General features: G+C 38.8%; 1 protein-coding gene, 1 long non-coding RNA gene and 1 other non-coding gene across 7 annotated transcripts in view; 1 reads left to right on the top strand and 2 right to left on the bottom strand.

Annotated features, from left to right (window-relative positions):
* The window catches only part of LOC150040596 (uncharacterized), a 33,402-nt gene extending 13,529 nt beyond the window's left edge, over positions 1-19,873 (top strand). The window contains exon 3 of the long non-coding RNA XR_016533728.1: positions 19,831-19,873. This is a non-coding gene — a long non-coding RNA (uncharacterized LOC150040596). The remainder of the gene's footprint in view (positions 1-19,830) is intronic.
* Positions 1-20,930, bottom strand: part of Usp9x (ubiquitin specific peptidase 9 X-linked) — a 130,734-nt gene that overhangs the window by 5,186 nt on the left and 104,618 nt on the right. For 3 of the 5 annotated variants that reach the window (XM_090325744.1, XM_090325745.1, XM_090325746.1), the window contains 12 exons: positions 18,713-18,886; positions 14,694-14,835; positions 12,665-13,418; positions 12,152-12,275; positions 10,299-10,524; positions 9,060-9,189; positions 5,825-6,010; positions 5,108-5,328; positions 4,935-5,023; positions 2,307-2,463; positions 1,013-1,273; positions 614-709 (listed from right to left, as the gene is read on the bottom strand). In XM_090325744.1, the coding sequence (XP_090181870.1) occupies positions 614-709; positions 1,013-1,273; positions 2,307-2,463; positions 4,935-5,023; positions 5,108-5,328; positions 5,825-6,010; positions 9,060-9,189; positions 10,299-10,524; positions 12,152-12,275; positions 12,665-13,418; positions 14,694-14,835; positions 18,713-18,886 (2,560 nt within the window). The remainder of the gene's footprint in view (positions 1-613; positions 710-1,012; positions 1,274-2,306; positions 2,464-4,934; positions 5,024-5,107; positions 5,329-5,824; positions 6,011-9,059; positions 9,190-10,298; positions 10,525-12,151; positions 12,276-12,664; positions 13,419-14,693; positions 14,836-18,712; positions 18,887-20,930) is intronic. The other 2 variants (XM_090325747.1, XM_090325748.1) reach the window with 1 other exon arrangement.
* On the bottom strand, positions 11,812-11,975 carry LOC150040597 (U1 spliceosomal RNA). The gene has a single exon (XR_016533916.1). It is a non-coding gene; the product is annotated as a U1 spliceosomal RNA (small nuclear RNA).

The following is a 20,930-nucleotide window of genomic DNA, read 5'->3' as shown; positions in this document are numbered from 1 at the left end:
ATGGTTATTAGATCTCAGCTTCCTGATCTAGGTTTATAAGGTGAGAGCCATGCACATCTAGCTTAAATAATTTTTGTGTGTGTATACTAGTACTAAGGCTTCAATTTAGTTTTGAGCTTTTTTGCTCAAGGCTGGCATTTTTTGGTTGGTGAACTGGAGATAAGAGTCGAATGGACTTATATGTGAATTAATGCACCTTCTATCTGGCAAATATCATGTAACCCATCTATTAATTACAATAAAAATATATATAAAAAAAGAGTCGAATGGACTTGTTTGCCTATGCTGGCTCAGAACCTCAAAAGATCTCAGCTTCTTGAGTAGCTAGGATTACAGGCATGAGCCACTGTGCCTAGCAAGAATTTCTGATTCATTATTACACCTTAGTAAATTTTTAATTTTACTATCACCACTAGAGAAGATACCTACTTGACAAGGAAACCACCATTGCAAATCCCACCTTGCACAACAAACCCATAATAACCATTCCTTCTCTTAATTCAAAAGCTAGTCTGTAATTTCTTCATTACTTCACTAATAGTATAAAGTTAGGAGATCCTTTAAAATTAAGCATGATGACTTGGTTCTAAAACACCCCCTGACTCCTGTTTACCTGCTGATATTGAGATCCAGGTGAATGGGGATATAATGGGGCATCTTCAGGTGGAGGTGATTCATGCTCATCTGGGGCATCTTGGTCATCTGGCTCCTAATATGTTAAATATTTAAGAAAATCAAATTATATGGACAAAATTAAAATCCATTTTACCTTTCCTAATTGAACTAAACTTTAAAAATCAATCTACAAATATAATCTATTAACAAGTTCTCTTTTATTGCAAATAAAAATCTAAAACAAAGCAACTAAAATTTTCTGATTTAGATTTTCTTAGAAATTAATGGAAGTTTCTCCAGAAGGTTCCCCATTAATTTAAACAAACAAAAACCATATAAAGCCACAAAATTCCTTCTACATTAACAGAGGCACTGGCCTATAAAATAAAAGAATTACTTTGCTTTCTTCCATTTCTATCTGTTGCACACTGGTGGCGTTTTTTACCTCCTCTGGACAGAGTTCACAAGCTTTAGCAAGAGTCATCCTTGCGCTATGTGATCTCTCCAAGAAATAGCCATTTGATGTTTCATTGCTTTGCACTGGGGGAGACCAATTGTTGTAAGTGTATTGAGGATTGCCCGTGTATGGTCTTCTTTCAAGCTCATCTCCAAGCCATTCTACTGCCCAGGTCCACTTCCTCTTAAGATCTCCATTGCCCTTCAAAAGAAAATAAGATCCTACATGTAAGACAATTCGGAATACTTCAATGGTAACTTAATGAGACCCCCCACAATCTCAAGGATCTTTTTTCTTCCTGCCAGGGAAGAAAAAACCCCTTCCAGGGGTTTGAACTCAGGGCCTTAGCACAGTCACTGGGCCTTACCATTTGAGCCACAGCACCAATTCCAGCTTTTTCTATGTATGTGGTACCAACTAATTGAACCCAGGTCTTTGTGCATGCTAGGCAAGCATTCTACCACTAGCCCAAATTCCTGGCCCAGGAATCTCCTTTTTTTTGATTTTTTATATTGCGATTAATAGAAAGGTTACATTATATTCGCCAGATAGAAGGTGCATAACTTCACAAACATTGATACCCTTTCTTATGACATGGTCCCCATTTCCCTCCCACCCTCCCCCTGCTTATCTTGATTTCCCCTCTTCCTTATCCAATTTCAAATAACCAATTAAGCACATATAAAATATATCAGATAACAATGTGAAATACTGTAACAATATGAGATAACCAAGGGATGGCAAAAGAGATGAGAGATAACGTAGTACATTAAGAACAACAGTCACTCATTATATGGCTTTTGTTTCCTTATCCTGGAGGTCCTTACATTTAGTGTCATACTATTTGGCCTAATGTCTCTAGATTTTGTTCTATTGTAAATCTCTGCTAGGAGAGCCCAAGGTTTCACTGATTATGACAAATGAGGGAGACTATTGATGCCCAGGAATCTCCCTTTTTTTTTTTTTTTGCCAGTCCTTGGCTTGAGCTCAGGGCCTGAGCACTGCCCTTGGACTTTCTCAAGGCTAGAGCTCTACCACTTGAGCCTCAGCACCACTTCCGGCTTTTTTGTATGTATGTGGTGCCGAGGAATCGAACCCGGGTCTTCATGCATGCTAGGCAAGCACTTTAACCACTAGGCCAAACTCCCGGCCCGGAATCTCTTTTTTTAAAAATCAGAATTTTTCATTCTGATTCTGGTTTCCACCAAATTATAAGGGGGAAAAAACCTCTTACCTGTAGGATTTGGTAAGCAACAGGACAATTGCTAAAAAGAGCTACCATACATTTTATACACTGGTATGCTCTTTTTTGATAGTGATTTTTAGAACGCTGGATTGTGTCAAACAGCCCATCTCGGTCATCTGGAATTCCTTTAAGGGCATTATGAATTCTGAAAGAGAACCAGAGATAAGGTAAAAACTTAAAATGTGGTAACATTTAGCATCTATTCTACATATCACTTAATATCTGCAGTCTAGCCATTTAGTATAACCCTACACAGTTGGTATGATTATTAAGCAAGCCCTTGAACAAATTAGAAAATGAATGAATCTAAATCTGCTTTTGCCTTTTATTCAGCCTAATCTTAAATTTCAAAGTTTTTGGCTCTGGCTGCTGAATATTGGGATTATAGGTGGGATTTTTAAGTGTGTACCAGCATACCAAGTTGCCTTGTTACTTTTGTGTTAAAAAACACAGACATTTGGCTGGGAGTTTGGCCTAGTGGTAAAGTGCTTGCCTAGCATGCACGAAGACCCAGGTTCGATTCCTTGGCACCACATATATAGAAAAAAGCTAGATGTGGTGCTGTGGCTCAAGGGTAGAGCTCTAGCCTTGAGAAAAAAAAGTCTAAGGACAGTGCTCAGGCCCTGAGTTCAAGCCCCACAACTAGCCAAAAAAAAAATCCCACAGACATGGGACAGGTTGGTGGCTCACACCTGTAATTCTAGCTACTCTGAAGGCTGAGTTCTGAGGATCATGGTTTGAAGTTAGCCTGGACAGGAAAGTCTATGAGAATCTTATTCCCAATTAACTACCAGAAAGCTGAAAGAGAAGCTGTGGGAGCTGTGACTTTTGAAATAATAGAGTGCTAGCTTTGAGTGAAAAAAGCTCAGGGACAGCACTCAGGCCCTGTGCTCAGGCCCCAAGTTCAAGCCCTGCTACTGACAACAACAAAAAACATTACCAGTAAACGAAATATGATACATGTATCTCCATTCATTGAAATATAATGTAGTAAAAAAAAAACCCAAATGCTGATGCATGCTATAATATGGTTGAACCTTGAAAACATGCTGAGGAAAAGCCTGTGGGCAGTGTCACATATTAAATGATTCAGTTTTCACAAAATGACCATAACAACAAATTAATAGAGGTAGAAAAGCAGATTGGGGTTGTTTAGACAGTTGAAGGAGGGGACAGGGCGTGACCATGTAGTTGCATAGGGGTTTCCTTTCAGAGATAAAAATGTTTTGAAATTAATGGTAATGATTGCAGAACACTCTGTATGTACTCAAACCACTCAATTTTATACTCTGAAGTGTCTAAAATGAATTATGTAAATTTTACCTCAATAGTACTTTAAAAAATGAGAGAGTTGTGTCTAATTCTAGCTATTCAGGAGGCTGAGTTCTTAAGATGGCAGTTGGAAATAAACCTGAACAGAGAAATATTATCTCCACTTAACTACCAAATAAAAAACCAGAAGTGGAACGGTGGCTCAAGTAGTGTAACGTTACCCTTGAACACAAAAGCTATGGCTAGGCTCTGAGTTCAGAATTGACATTAGAGAATAGTAAGACTTCTGGCACTGGTGATTCAACCCTGTAACTAGCTACTCAGGAGGTTGAGATCCAAAGATTTTAGTTCAGGGGCCAGGAGTTTGGCCTAGTGGTAGAGTGTTTGCCTAGCATGCACAAAGACCTGGGTTCGATTCCTCTGTACCACATACATAGAAAAAAGCTGGAAGTGGTGCTGAGGCTCAAGTGGTAGAGCTCTAGCCTTGAGAAAGACCAAGTACAGGGTTCATGCCCTGAGCTCAAGCCCAGGACTGGCAAAAAAAATTAACCAAAGATTTTAGTTCAAGTTCATAAACGGGAGAAAAATTTGCTAGACTCTCTCTCCAAAACAGCTAGCAAAAAAGCAGGGCTAGAGATGGGCTTATGTGGTAGAATGCCAGACAAATAAGTATAAGGCCCTGAGTTCAAACCCTAGTACCACTGCCTTCCCCACAAAAAGAGAATTATGGCTGGAAGTGTGGCCTATTGGTAGAGTTCTTGCTTAGCATACATGAAGTCCTTGATTCGATTCCTTAGTACCACATACATAAAAGAGCCAGAAATGGTGCTGTGGCTCAAGTGGTACAGTGCTAGCCTTGAGAAAGCCCAAGGACAGTGCCCAGGTCCTGAGTTCAAGCCAAAAGACTGGCAAAAAAATTGGGAGAAGTACTTGCTATTCATCTTTACTCTCACTTGCTCAAGTACATTGCCTAGGCCCTGAGTTCAAGCCAAAAGACTGGTTAAAAACAAAAAACAAACAAAAAAACCCAAACCCCAACAACAAAGCTCAAAAAGAGTGACTATTGAGCTAGGAATGTGGCTTAGTGGTAGTGCTTGCCTAGCATGCATAGAGTCCGGGGTTCGATTCCACAGTACCACATACACAGAAAAAGCCAGAAGTGATGCTGTGGCTCAAGTGGTAGAGCCCTAGCTTGAGCACAGACAAAGAGGCTCAGGGACAGAGCTCAGGCACTGAGTGCAAGCCCCAGGACTAGCAGAAAAAAAGAATAGTAACTATTAATTTTAGTTATTTCTAATACCTGGGGGTAAGTCTACTTAGTGAATAAAAAAAAAAAGTATCTACCTGTGAGTCTGCCAGGAGTCCTCAATCAGTAAGATTTGTAAAAGCAGATCCAAATAGGGCCGGAGTTCGTAGGTATACGAATATGCAACCTAAAAACAGGTAAGACAATGAGTACTGAAAATAAAAGAATAGCAAATAAAATAAGGGACTTATAAAATTTGTTTTCTTTTAACCTGCCAAAGAAGTTCACTGAGCACAGTAGATGAAAACTGAGGATTCTCCCAGCAGCAAAACCGGAGCAATTTGACAGTCTCATCTGAGTTACTACAGTCTTCAATGATTTTCTTCACATAACTTGTTCTCACAAATAAAATGTCTATCACATTCTGCTGAATTGGCATTATAGGTTGTGATAGATTAGGGTCACCAAAAGGATTGGGAAGAGGAGGGTTACCTAGAATACAAATTTGGTATTGATGAGCAACTAATAAGCTTCTTCACAATAACAATACACAGACTTACCACAGAAAATAACCTATTTTATAAAAATCAAGTTTCTAAGCCAAATGAAGAACATAATATACTATACAATGATCAGGTATACTAAAATAATAAAATGCAAAGTTACTTACTCAACTACTTCATAAATAAGTCTCAGTAGCAAACAATAGGGAAATCTACATCAAACATACACAGTCTATGTGTGCTGGTGGATTATGCCTCTAATTCTAGATACTTAATAGACTGAGGTCTAAGGATTGCAGTTCAAAGCCAGCCCAGACAGGAAAGTCCCATGAGACTTTTTTGTTGTTGGATGGGGCTTGGAATTCAGAACCTGGACACTGGCTCCTGGCTTACTTTGTATTTAAAGGTCTTCAAATTATATTTAATTTAGTAAACAAATTATGTACACACACAGCAGCAGCACTGACAAAAATAGGGTTCTTTACCATTTATTGAAGATTGCATTCTTGATGACACATTGCAACAACGGATTAGCTGTGACACTACTGAGTACAATTTGCCTAATTCAGCATACTGATACTTGATTGGAGGACCTGGACCTTCATCCAAAGACACAAGCATAAAGGTAGCAGGTACACTCAATTTTAACAGCTGTGTCTTCTCTGCCACACCTATAGTAAAGGACAGGGGAGAAGCAGGAAGAGAGGGAGAAAGACATTAGGATGGCAAGAGCTTAAGGAGTAAACAAATTCAAAATTATTTTTCTATCATTTTTATGATTAGTTCTGGGGCTTAAACTCTGGGCCTGGGCACTCTCCCTGAGGTTCTTCAGTTCAAGGCTACTCCCGTACTCCTAAAGCCACAGCTCCACCTTCAGTTTTCTAGTGGTTAACCAAAGATAAGGGTCTCCAAGAAAAGGACTTTAGTGTAGCTAGGATTACAGGCATGAGCCACCACGCCCAGCTCAGAAGAACTTTTTTTTTTATACATGGCAGGAAAAGAATTTATTTCCTTATATAAGGCTAGTATATGTGGAAACAAAGGCAAAGTCCATGTGGCCAAAACCATGTCAAGGCACCATGAAAATATTTTGAGTTTACTTCTCATGAAATAAAACGAAAGGCCTATAAATAAATAGTATTAAAAACAAGCACAAGGTATCTACATACTTAGCTAAACACATGAAAAGCTGGCATGGAGACTAACTTGCCAGGAAACCCAACGCATTGGGTGCAAAATACTTGGCAAAGTAGGGTGCCATCCTCAGAATGCCAAACAGGCAAGGGCTGTCCATTGTTTATTTATCCTTGGCTTGGCTGTGCAAAGCTTTGGTGTTTTTATTGCTTTTAGACAGAAGAACTCTGTTAAGATTCTTTTCCTCTGGGAAACAAGGTAAAATTAGATTTCTTCAGTGTGTTATTGAAAGCTAAAATGTAAATGTATTGATTCAAAAAAAGGAAATACTGGTCCCTTCTGTTCTTCAGTTTTCATCATGAATGGAGGGTAACAATCAGGAACTATTTGCAAATGTTAGAAGAATGTTTTTTACTTAACATTCAGACATATTTAACAATGGTACACAAAGTTCACCAACTGGGCATATGAGATTTAAATATTAAAATTATTAAACATGACTATGACCTTGGAATCATACTTGGCCAATAGATAAGATGAACTTTCTATTGGCTGGAGAGTCTAAAAGGACAGACTTATTCGTAAACCTTATTTTAAGGATGACTAAATTTAGTAGGAAGTTTCTTCTGTTGGATACAGGGACTCACTATGTAGCCAAAGCTGGAAAAGATGATTAAGCATAGGGACAAATAGAAAGTAAATGTTCTTTAAGTTAAAAGGGCCATGTGATTGAATGGGGTTTCCTGTAGTTCACACCTAAAATCCTTGCTATTCAGGAGAAAAAAAAAACAGGGGGGATAATTGAGGATATTCATTATATACAGGTATGTAATGCCGGAGTAAACCTTGTTAGACAATTCTTTAGAGCTTGCTTGGCTAGCATTCTACTCCTTGAGATACTCCTCTTTCGACCTTCATTTTTTGGTTGTTGTTGTTACTATTATTATTATTGTTGTTATGGGTCATGGGGTTTGAACTCAGTCTGGGCACTGTCCCTGAGCTCTTCAGCTCAAAGCTAATGCCCTACCCTTGAGCCAAGCCCCACTTCCCGTTTTCTAGAGGTTAATTGGAGATAAGAGTCTCGGTCCTTTTGTGGTCCATTCATGCCCCAGCTGGCTTTGAACCTTGATCCTGGACTTCATGCATGAGAGGCAAGTACTCTACCACTAGGCCACGCTTCCAGCCCCATATTACTATTTTTTATATTTTATTAAAAAATAAATATATTTAGGCTGGGAGTTTGACCTAGTAGTGGAATGCTTGCTTACCGTGCACTAACACCCAGGTTTGATTCCTCGGTACCACATACATAGAAAAAAGCCCAAGTGGTGATGGGCTGGGAGTTTGACCTAGTGGTAGAGTGCTTGCCTAGCATGCACAAAGACCTGGGTTTGGTTCCTCAGTACCACATACATAGAAAAAAGCCGGAAGTGGTGCTGAGGCTCAAGTAGTAGAGTGCTAGCCTTGAGAAAAATCCAAGGACAGTTCTCAGGTCCTGAGCTCAAGCCCAGGCCTGGCAAAAAAAAAGAAAAAAGCCCAAGTGGTGCTGTGGCTCAAGTGGTGGAGTTCTAGACTTGAGAAAGCCCAAGGACAGTGCTCAGGCCCTGAGTTCAAGACCAAGGCCTGGTAAAAAAAAAAAAAATATATATATATTTAATGATCATAGTTGCTCACCCCCCCTTTATTGTCCCCCCTCCATGTTTCCACTTCCTGGTATTTACTTTAATAAACAGTAATTCAGTTTTTCAGACGAGTTACACCTTTAGAATCTTCTAAGTATTCTCCTTCAGTCAGTGTTTGTGTAAATGCATTAAACTTTGTATATGGCATATACAACTGTATTTTAGGTCTAGCTTCCACACATAAGGAGAAAACATGTGTATTTGTTTTCCTGTGCTTGGCTTACTTTATTTGTTTGTTATAGGTCCATCCATTTCCTTGCAAATGACCTATTTTTTCTAATGGATGCGTAAAATCTCATCGTGCGTATGTGTTACATTTTCCTGATTGACTGATCTGTGTAGGGCATCTGGGTTGTTTCCATAACTTGGCTACTGTACAGCAATGAATAGCCTGAATGTAATGTCCAGGAGTGTTACTGCTGAAGCACAGGGTAGTTCTATGTTCCATTTTTTTGAAGAATCTCCAAACTGCTTTTCAGGCTGGTTACACTAGTTTACATTCCTACCAACAGTATGATCTTCCTTTTCCCCTAAACCCCTTGGTTCTCGGAATTGAACCCAGAGCTTCCCATGAGTGAGATAGATACTCTACCCCTGAGCTAAATTCCCAGTAGTACTCTTGGGCTGTCCTTGAGCTCTTCAGCTCAATATGCCCAGTACTCTTAAATGAATGTTCTTAAATTTAGATTGTTGAAAAGGCAGTCAAGATGAGGGTTGGAGACATATCTCAAGTGGAAGAACACTTGCCTAATACATGGTCAAGCCCAAGGCTTCTCAATGAAGTACCACAAAAACAAAACAAAGCAAAGCAATCATGAGTAATACAGATTTTCATTTGTGTCTACTGCAGATACAAGATGTGTTTAAATTTATGTCATCAATAGATTAGGAAAATCTACCTTACCTAAATTGGCATACATTACAAACAAATTGAAATACTGCTGTAAATGACGTCCATGTTCTGAAACTTCTCTTCTCAAGAGATTTAGTACTGCTCTTAATAAATGATCACTCAAGCTTAAGTTGTCATAAGCCTGTAAAGAATAAAACAGCTGTTTCTCAGCAAGAAGATGGAAGCACATTCAATTAATTAAAAAAGGACAGATATTATCAAAAAGGGTGGGTTCCTTCTTGGGAAAGGGAATAAAGATTTGAGGCAGACTTGCTATATGGCCTACATTGGCCTCCAACTGGCAATCTTCCTGCTTTAGCCTCCTGAGTACATGTGTAACCACCTATAATTACACCACTCCTGACTTTAGATTTCATTAAAAACCCTTCATATTGCTGTAATTAAAATGTCCAATTACCTCCTTAACATAAAAGATGTATGTAACAGAAAACTGAAAAATTTATAATTAAGCTACTACATGTAACTGAATAGAGAAAATTCCATTTTTTTTGTTTGATACTGAGACTGGGACTTAACTCAGTATCTGACACCTCTGCTCATTAGCTGGTGCTCTACCACCTGAGCAACACAACACCATCAACCCATCCTTTATATTTCTTTTCAAAATTTTATTGTCAGAGTTATATATAGAGGGGTTACAGTTACATTTGTAAGGTAGCCAGTGCATTACTTCTAAAATATTGTTACCCTTTCCCGTGTTTCTCTTCCACTTTCCCTTCCCCCACCTGCCTTCATTTTTTTTTTTGCCAGTCCTGGGTTTGAACTCAGGGCCTGAGCACTGGCCTTGGGTTTTCTCAAGGCTAGAGCTCTACCACTTGAGCCACAGCATCACTTCTGGCTTTTTTGTATGTGTGCGGTACCAAGGAATGGAACCCGGGTCTTTGTGCATGCTAGCAGGCAAGCACTCTACCACTAGGCCAAACTCCTGGCCCCCTCCTTCATGCTTAATCAATAATCACTATTTATGTTTATGTGGTCATTGTAGCTATTTATACTTTGTTTTCTTTTTGGCAGTACTGGGGTTTGAAATCAAGTCCTCAAATTATCCAGGGCTTTGTGCAATACTGCTGAGCCAACCCTCTATGCAGCAATTTTAATGGAATTGAGAGACATTAGATTTTGTGCATATATTTTACACAAATATATCAAAGAGGATATAAACAAGTTTGTGACTTCCAAGTTCCAGAAAATGTTGGTAAGTATTTAATAGTTAAAAAGCTGTGCTATTACCTGACTTGAAGGTCCAGGAGATGCAAAAGGTGAAGGGCATGGTCCATCTTGCAAGGAAAAATGTGCAATAAAAACTATAAGTTTTGCAAATGCACCTCTGACTTCTGCACTTGGGCATTCCAAAAGATATTCAGAAAAGCGGTTTGAAACATTAAAAAGGACATTATGAGCAAACCAAAAACGTACATTCTTGCTGTGACGAAGGAGAATACATAATGCATCATACCTGAAACAAGTAAAACCCAAGATTATAAAAAATCAATGACTTCTAACAGTAAGGCTTATGTCAACCAAAAAATCAAAGAGCTTTTATTGTTAGAAGAAACAGCAACAGTTGCTTTTAATGTTAACATTAAAATGATAGATGAAAATTATGACTTGGACATAATTCTGAGTTATAAAACAGATAAAAGCTTTGTCAGCCTCTAAACACGAGTCCAATGACAAAAATAACACTCCCCTTAACACCTTGCTTCTGAATAAATAAATAGAACTTGTTAAATCAATTCATTATAGTGGATTCCACATTTTTCTAATAAAGAAACTCAAAAAAATCCATTTTATTTTTTTGGGGGGGAGAAGGAGGGGAAATCCTGGGGCCTGAACTCAAGGCCTGGGCACTGTCCTTGAGCCTCTCTGTGCTTAAGGCTGGTGCTCTACTACTTGAGCCACAGTGCCATTTTTGTTTTTTTCTGTATTTATGGTACTAAGGAATCGAACCCAGGGCTTCATGTGTTCTAGGCAAGCACTCTACCATTAAGCCACATTCCCAGTTCCCATTTTCACTTTTTACTCCTTGGATCTATGGCAGAATTTATCTCATGGAAGCCAAAACCTAATCATTTCACAATTAAATAGCTGAGACTATTTTTTGGTTGGTTGAGGGGCTTGAATTCAGGGCCTTGGTGTTTTCTCTGAATTCTTTTGCTCAAGGCAAGTCTACCACTTTGAGCCACAGCTCCACTTCCAGATGTTTTTAGAGTTAACAGGATAGAAGATTATCACAGGGACTTTTCTGCCTGTGCTGGCTTTGAACTGTGATCCTCAGATTTCAGCCTCATGAGTAGCTAAGATTACAAGTGTGATTCACCAGTGCCCAGCTAGCTGAGACTTTTAAATCTCATCTTTTTTTTTCTTTTGTAGGTTGTGGGGCTTGGACCTGGCCCAGGTATTGTCCCTGAGCTGAATCTCTTCAGCTTAAGGCTACTGTCCTACCCTTAGAGCCACAGCACCATTTCCAGTTTTCTAATGGTTAATTGGAGATAAGAGTCTCATCGTCTTTAGAGCTTTAATGCTCAAGATGGCTTTGAACCTTAACTATCGGATCTCAGCTTCCTGAGTAGATGAGATTACAGGCATGACTCACCATGCCTGGCTTTAGCTTTAAATCTCGTCTTTTATATATCAATTGTTAACAGAAGCAAAAGCGAGCTTCTGAATTGCAAAAGGCCATACTGAGATCAAATATTTTATTTTTAACTTTGCTTGGTAAATACACCAAATATTCCCCCCCCCCGTGAGAGTATGAATACAGTCCCCCACTACCATAAATCATGCAGTTGAGTTTCCCACATTTGTGGAAATAGCCAGAGTCAGCATATCTGGAGTGCAATAGATAAGCCTTGCTCTGGGAAAACTACCTTCACAATCATGGTATTTCCCCAGCCAGGTAAGTATAGACTAAGGATATTAATATGACTTCTTTCACTTTTGCTGTCAAAGATTTTGCATTTCAAATCTGAAACAAGATTTTGTGTTTTTGAAAAAAAATGAAACATTAATATAGTGTTCTTTAATATAAAGAACCGAACCACATACTAGCATAACAAGAATGAAAATCTGAAGTAACATACCAGTCACTAGCAGAGCCACGGACTATTTTCTTTGTGTGAAATCCTGTAGTAAAAAGGAACCTAGCAGCAAGTTGAATACTAATCATAGTGATTTCTTCTGCTTCAGGCAACAGGTGATCTTGCCCTATAAAAAAATGTAGAATAAGAAAAATTCCAAGCCAAAATTTCAAACAAAAACCACAATCCTTTCCTCTGGCAACTTATCAAGTTATATTTATTTCTAATTTTAGCAGATCCCTACATGTCTGAAGCTAATGGAAATTATGATGAAAGCTCCTCTGTTTCTAAACAGTATGTCAATATATATTGCTCAAAGGTAAATCAAAGCATTTTAAGTGTGAAAAGCTTAATTTTATGAACTTAACAAAAACATGTTGATGTCTACTAAGAAATTCTGTAAGTAATAATTTCTCTTTTCTTACCAAGAAGCTAATTTTATACTAGGGATTAAACTCAGGACCCTATGTATGTTAGGCAAATGCTATTGAGCCAAATTGCAAGTAAGAAACTCACCTGGAGGTGGGTTTAAGTAAACACCATTACACGTGAGCAGTTTTTTCATAAATTGAAAATACTCCAAACTGTATTGCATTCGGTTATGCATGAATTGAACATTCTGTTTCCGTACACTTCTTTCAATAGCTGATGGCATAACAATCTGATGTGGTCTTGTGGTGATAGCAAGCTCTGATATGTATTTTATCAACTCATCATCCTGGTCTATTGTATCCATGCGTTCATAAAAAAGTATATAAGCATTCCACCACCTTTTCTGGCGCCTATATGACATGCGCTTCATCATGTGATCAAAAACTTCTCCCATGTACTCTCCACCGAAGCACTGGTTTTTCATTTCTTCATCGTCATCCATTTTGCACTCTGTTACATCTCCATCATCAAATTTATACCAGCGATTTCTCTCACCATCTCCACCATTCCTTTGAATGATGTAAGAATAATAATGTCCTCCACTTGCTTGACCACTGTGTACAAGTACACCAACAAGTCTGTATTTTGTGCTCCCTGCTTTCTCACTTTCAGATTGCTCATTCTGTTGTATCAACTGACTTTCTGGATTTACATTATCTCTCTCCAGCTTAGCAACACCTGCAACTGTGTAAGGTTCCATGTCCAGTTCACGAGGAAATTCAAAATAATCATTAAACTTGATTGCACATTCTCTTTCCCAGTCATAGTCAAATCGTTTTAGTTGGATAGCAAGTACAGGAGGCAATTTTTTAATTAGTAAGCGCTTTACAGTATCAACCTAAATAAACAGAGAAAGTTACTGGATATAATCAACTGTAAAAAAGTCAACAAAAATCACAACAAAAGAAATCCAATCAAATGTTTAAATATTATCATTAGCAAATACATGCTAATGAACGTAAGGCAGTTCTGTGGTATTTGATCTAAGTGCACGTATTCCAAATAGCAAAAATCAGTGATACACATGTCATTTGTCTGGTTTCTATGCTGCCATTACTTGTCTTATGTTTACTGTCATTTTTCTTTGTTATTGAACTTGAACTCAGGACCTGGGTGCTATTCTAGAACTTTTCTTTTCGTTGGTTGTGGGACTTGAACTCTGGGCCTGGGTGCTGTCCCTGAGCTCTTCAGCCCAAGGTTACCGCCTTACCTCTTGAGCTACAGTACCACGTCCGGTTTTCTGGTGGTTAATCAGAATTTAAGAGTCTCACGATCTTTTGTGCCCAGGCTGGCTTTGAACTGCAATCCTCAGATCTCAGCCTCCTAAGCAGCTAGGATTATAGGCGTGAGCTACCAGCCCGGCTGTCTTTTATGATCAAGGTTAGTACTCTACCACTTGAGCCACAGTTCTACTTTTGGCCTTTTGCTGGTTAATTGGAGAAACGGTTTCTTTGCTTGGGCTGGCTTCAAACCACAATCATTAGATCTCTAGGATTATAGGCACCCAGCCTGTTTACTGTTATTTTAATGAAGGTGATTTTAGGGTAACAACAGCAGCAGTTATTATCCATTGGGTAATTAGATGTCAGAGAATATACTAAGAAAGTGCTTTAATTTTGATTACTCAAGTAAGTACTATGAAACTTAACATGAGACTTAGGAGTTTAGAAGAATTTAGTTTGTCCTATATCTGAGTTGTGGATGCTCACAATCTCAGTCTACAGAGGGGATTAGTACAGGGTCTGAGGACTATCCTTGGACATTTTTTGCTCAAGGCTAGCTCTCTGCCATCTTAGACGCAGTGCAACTTCTTGCCTTTGCTATGTATTTAGTACCAAGGAATTGAACCAGGGCTTGGTGCATGGTAGACAAGTACTCTAACACTAGGCCGCACTCCTGGCCCCTATCCACCTTTATTTACCTGTTTTCCTTAGTCTCTCTGGCACTACTTTTTAACCTTCTTTCCTCAATAAACCTTTAAATCAGTTATACTGGCTATCTTCTTATCACTATGAGTATGAAAAAAGGTAAATTTTTAGGATGAACAAAAACATTCTTTAAAATCCATTACATGTTCTCAAAACCATTTGAAACCAAACTGGAAAATCCTTACCTTTTTATTGCATTTTTCACAATGATATGCATTTGCCCCTTCTAATAAATCTCCTTTGACATACTGTTCCAAAGAATCAAGAAGATTTTGGTGATTTCTAATGTCTACATTCAGAGTCGTGAAAGATTCTTCACATTCGTACCTAAAGGTATTATTTAAGAAGGATAAAAAATGGCTTTATTCCTCAGTTTTCTAGCTAATTTCTTTGGCTACAGACTTAATAAACCCTTAATTCAGAATGTTACTACTTCTGACAAATGTGCTAGAGAATTGTTTCTATCCACACTTCAGGGAAATGGGGGTTCAATAATGGAGGAACAGTAATTATGGTCTCTGTAGTGACTCTTCAATTCTGCTGTTATAGGAAAAGCAACTAGCCAGTATACACAGAGTAAAAGTCAATAAAAATGAGACAGGTAATAGGCTCGATATGAACCATGTTCTATATTTTGTTCACCTCTGTTCTATGGAAAGAGAACCCTAGGGTTCCTTACGGTATACAACAAGAACTTTGACATTGTATTCATTTTTTTCTTTTCTTTCTTTTTTCTTTTTGCCAGACCTGGAGTATGAACTCAGGGCCTGATCACTGTCCTTGGGCTTTCTCAAGGCTAGAGATGTACCACTTGAGCCATAGCACCACTTCTGGCCTTTTCTGTGTATGTGGTACCAAGGAATCGAACCCGGGTCTTTGTGTATGCTAGGCAAGCACTCTACCACTAGGCCAAACTCCTGGCCCATGACATTGTATTCTTGAAGTGCAGTTGTGTCTCAAATGGCAGAGGGTCAGCCTTCAGTGAAAAAGCCAATTGAGTGTGCCAATTCTTGAATTCAAGCCCCAGTACTGGCATGTATGCAAGCATGCACAGGCACACACATCTTAAAAATAATGTTCTTTCAACATTTTCACTTGACAGAAGCACTTTTTAAAATAATTTAGAAAAAATCTGAAACAAACTAAGAAGAACTGACAAGAAACCATATGACTTAAAACATGAGGTAAAAAGTCTCCCTAAGAGGCTGGGAGTTTGGCCTAGTGGTAGAGTGCTTGCCTAGCATGCACAAAAGACCCGGATTTGATTCCTCTGTACCACATACATAGAAAAAAGCCGGAAGTGGTGCTGAGGCTCAAGTGGTAGAGCTCTAGCCTTGAGAAAGTTCAAGGACAGTGCTCAGGCCCTGAGTTCCAACCCCAAGACTGGCAAAAAATAATTTATAGCATTTTCTTCCCCTAATCATTTCTTTATATTAAAAAACAAAGTGCTTCCAATAACCATGTACACACAATCTATCACTACAGGTAATAAGGTCTGCCATGCATAAAAACCATTTCACTATGCTTTGGTGCAATTAGACTGCAAAACAACATTGACAACATATGTGAGGTTAAGTCTCATGACATGAAAGGCAAAAATTGTGCTTATTAATGATTATTACTATTACTTTTTTTTCTTTTTCTTTTGCCAGTCCTGAGGCTTGAACTCAGGGTCTGAGCACATTCCTTGGACTGTCTCAATGCTAGAGCTCTACCACTTAAGCCATAACACCATTTCCGGCTTTTTCTATGTATATGGTACGGAGGCATCGAATCTGGGTCTTCATGCAGAATAAGAAAAATTCCAAGCCAAAATTTCAAACAAAGAGGCACTCTCACCGCTAGGCCAAACTCCCAGTTTATTACTATTACTTTTTTATTGGATATGGGGCTTGAATTCAGGGCTTGGGCACTATTCCTGAACTTTTGCTCAAATCTAGTGCTCTACCACTTTGAGTCACAGCAGTCTTGTGGTTAATCAGAGGTTTAAGTCTCAGGGATTTTTGTGTGTGGGCTGGCTTTGAACCATCCTGAGTAGTTAGGGTTATAAGTATGAGCCACCAGCACCTGGCGATGTGACTATTTTAATAGGCATCCTTAATCAACTTTTGTTACATGAAATATTTAGCATTTTTATTAGCATGCACTAGTTGCACCAGGGGTTTTCTCATTGTGACAGTTCCATACATGCATATAATGCATCTTCACATTCTGTCCATCTCCCTCATTTTTAATTTTATTATTTTATTTATATTTTTGTCTTTTCTTTTGTGGTACTGGGGATTGAACCTAGGATGTTGCACTTGCTAGGTAAGCACTTTGAGCTATATTTTAGACCTTTCACAGGTTTTAAAAACAATTTCTATAGGTTTCATTATTCTATTTTCATACATGCAAGTAACTAGTTTGACAATATTCATCCTCACCCTTTGTGTGTCTCCTTCTCACTCCTGTTGGGTTTCTACTCTTATTTCCCCCACAGAATCTGATTTACTTTCCTGTCATTCTCTCCCCTTGCCCACTCCCCCCGCCCCAGTCCTGGGGCTTGAACTCAGGGCCTGGGCTTCTTTTGCTGAAGGCTACCACTCTACCACTTGAACCACAGCACTACTTCTGGCCTTTTCTGTTTATGTGGTGCTGAGAAATGGAACCCAGGGCTTCATGCATGCTAGGCAAACACTCTAGCACTAAGTCACATTCCCAGACCATGCTATTTCGTTTTTAAAGTATTATTATTATTATTATTACTTGCCAGTTCTGGGGCATTTAGAGCTGGGGCACTGCCCCTCAGCTTCTTTTGCCCAAGGCTAGAACTATACTACTTGAGCCATAGCACCAGTTCCAGCATTTTCTTTTATCTTATTGGTCCTGGGACTTGAACTCTGAGCCTGGGCGTTGTCCCTGAGCTCTTCAGCTCAAGGGTACTGCCCTAACACTTGAGGCATAGTGCTAGTTCCAGTTCCAGCTTTTTCTGTTTATGCAGTATTGAGAAATCAAATCCAGGGCTTCATGAATGCTAGGCAAGCACTTTACCAGTAAGCCACATTCCCAGCCTTTATTATTATTATCATCATTGTTTGTCTTCCCCTGAGCTCTTTGGCTCTTTATCACTCAAGTGCCAACCTCCACTTAAAGTGTTTGATGGTTAATTGGAGATAAAAGTTTCATGACAAAGGGACACATACTTTAAATTCTTATATAAAGGGAACATTGATATGGAAAACCCTATTTCAGCCTTCTGAGTTGGTAGGAATACAGATGTGAACTACTGACTGAAAAATGCCTTTGTTGTGTTGTTGTTCTGCTACTGAGGCTTGAACTAAGGGTGATACTCTACCACTTGAGCCACAGCTCCACTTCTAGCCTTTAACTGACTTGAGATAAAAGTCATGAACTTTCCTGCTTGGGCATGGCTTTGAACCATGATTCTCAAATGTCAGCCTGCTGATAAAAAATTCCACCTTATTTATTTTCCCAAGAATAATCTCCTCTAGGGATGGGGTGGGGGAGAGGGAAATGGGGACAAAAGCATGAGAAGGGTTATCAATGTGTGAGAAATAATGTACCCACTACCTGGCACATGTAACTGTAACCCTTCTATACAATACCCCGATAATTAAAAAAAAAAGAATAACTACCTCTAAAAGAATCCAAGAGTATGAAATAAGAAATTAAGTAGAACAAAATAAATAATTATTTAACAAAACTAAAGGACAGTTAATAGTAGTTAGATATACATAGTGTATAATTCAGTTTTTGGTATGTTTTCTTCCATCACTCAATGGAAGGAAAACTCCAAGACCTGATTGAACTCACTGATGTTTTCTTTTCTTTTTTGGTCAGTCAGTCCTGGTGCTTGAACTCAGGGCCTGGACACTGTTCTTGAGCTTTTTCAATGCTAGTGCTCTACCACTTGAGCCACAGCACCCCTTCCAGCTTTTTCTGTGTATGTGGTACCAAGGAATCAAATCCAGGGCTTCATGTATGCCACGCAAGCACTCTACCACTAGGCCACACTCCCTGCTTTCATTGATGTTTTTTCCTCACTGGCAGGTGCCCTACCACCACTTGAGCCATGTCTTCAGTCTCTAGGTATTACAAAACATGTGCATACTCTACTTTTGTACATAACCACTAGTAATAATTTTATTTGTTAGCATATAAACAGTAGTACATACACTTTTTATATGTAATTAGCACTTACCTATGTGGGCAGCCTTGGCAAATCTTCTGATCAGCAAATGAACCTCCTAAGACTTTACTTAGCATAGCTGGATGTCCTAAGGCTTTTAAAGCTTCATCTAAACTATCCACCAATGAATTAAAAAATTCTAAAGCATCATGTTGTTCACGAAGATTAACAGGTTCACCCCAAAGCCTAAGAAATGAATGGAACAAAACATGTAACACGCAACACTCACAACAATATATATATTATATATATTTGGGAGGCAGGGGAGAACGACAATATATAAAATGACAATATATAAAAACAATCACATAAGGAATTAGGAATGGGGGAGTAATGGACTTACATACAGATAAGCTGGGGGTAAAAGTGATACTTCAATGGCAAAGAACTGCCATAAAACTACTATGGACAGTATTGCTCCAAGAAAAGGTGGTTGATTCAGATAATATGACACACACATGCATTTTGAATCCAGCTGGAGATTTCATTAAAATGAGGTAGTGAATCTTTTACATAAATGTTTTAAAACTATTTTATTTCTTTTATCTTGCTTCAACTTTGGATTAATCAATAGAAAGAATATACTTATTTATTCATTAAATGGATTTTCCTAAGTGAAAAAGAGAGGTTTGACTTGTTCTAGAATTAAATCTCTTAAGTAATCTGAGGACATAAGTTTGGCAAACCAGTACTGAAAAAAGCTACTATTTCCATGGACCACAAGCAGTGGATACAAACATGTGGAAGGCTTCTGAAAACTATCAATGATGTCTGACTTTGTATTTGTATAATAACACAGAGTATGTTAAGTCTATTCAATTTGAGCAAGAGATAACTTTTTTTTTGACAGTCATAGGGCTTGAACTCAGGGCCTGTGTACTATTCCTGAGCTTCTTTTGCTCAAGGCTACCACCCTACTACTTGAGCCACAGTGCAACTTCTGGCCTTTTCTGTTTATGTAGTATTAAGGAATTGAACCCAGGGCTTCATTCCCAGAACTCTTGATATTTTTTTTTTGTTGGTTGTGGTTCTTGAAGGTCTGGGTGCTATCCTTAAACATTTTTTTTTGTTCAATACTAGTGCTGCTCTATCACTTTGAGCTACAGATCAGCTTTATGTTTTTTTTAAAGGTGGTGAATTAGAGGTAGAGTTTCATGGCCTTTCCTGCCGGTGCTGGCTTTGAGCCACAATCCTCAGATCTCAGCCACCTGAGAAGCTAGGATCACAGGTATGAGCTACCAGTGTACACTGTCTTGATTAAAAAAAAAAGTCTTAATTATATCTTGGACAAAGTTTACACATATTAAGTTTAAAAACAGACATACTAGCACTAAACAAATGGATACTATGTATACTGTAATCCAAGAATACAAGACCACTAATGCAATTTTCTAGCTTTCTTCTCCCTGCTCCCAATTTTTTTGGTTAGTTGTGGGGCTTGAACTCTGGGCCTTGTCCCTGTGCTATTCAGCTCAAGGCTACCACCCTACCCCTGGAACCACAGCACCACTTCCCATTTTCTGGTGGTTAATTGGAGATAAAGATCTCAGCCTCCTGAGTAGCCAGAATTACAGGCGTAAGTCACCACACCTGGCTTCTCCCCAAAATTTATAGCCTAAATCCAAGAAGCAATTACAAGAAAAATCCAAACCAACACTAATGAATATGGTAATAAGTAAAAAAAAAAAAACAACAATCCAGGGCTGGGAGTTTGGCCTAGTGGTAGAGTGCTAGCCTAGTATGCATGAAGACCTGGGTTCGATTCCTAGGTACCCCACACACATAGCAAAAAGCCGGAAGTGGTGCTGAGGCTCAAGTGGTAGAGTGCTAGCCTTGAGAAAGTCCAAGGACAGCGCTCAGGCCCTGAGCTCAAGCCAAGGACTGGCAAAAAAAAATCCAAAACCCTCATAAGGGTATGCATTAAAGCCTTTTTCCCATAGAGAAATGAGTTACATGGATACAGCAGATTAGTTAAGCATGACAGGAACTGACTTAGAAGATATTAACTGTGTATTTTTACTTTTATTTTTTGTGGATCATGGGGCTTGAACTCTGGGCCTAGGTGCTGTCCCTGAGCTCTTCAGCCCAACGCACACTTCCCATTTTCTAGTGATTAATTGGAGATAAAAGTCTCATGTTCTTTAGTGCCCAGGCTGGCTTTGAACCGAGATTCTCAGATTTCTGCCTCCTCAATAGCTAGGATTACAGGCATGAGGCCACCATACCCAGT

The sequence above is a fragment of the Megascapheus bottae genome, chromosome X (genome assembly GCF_031878675.1).
Source record: "Megascapheus bottae isolate mThoBot1 chromosome X, mThoBot2.hap1, whole genome shotgun sequence".
Classification (NCBI taxonomy): Eukaryota; Metazoa; Chordata; class Mammalia; order Rodentia; family Geomyidae; genus Megascapheus; species Megascapheus bottae.
This window is presented reverse-complemented; position numbering and strand designations above follow the sequence as displayed.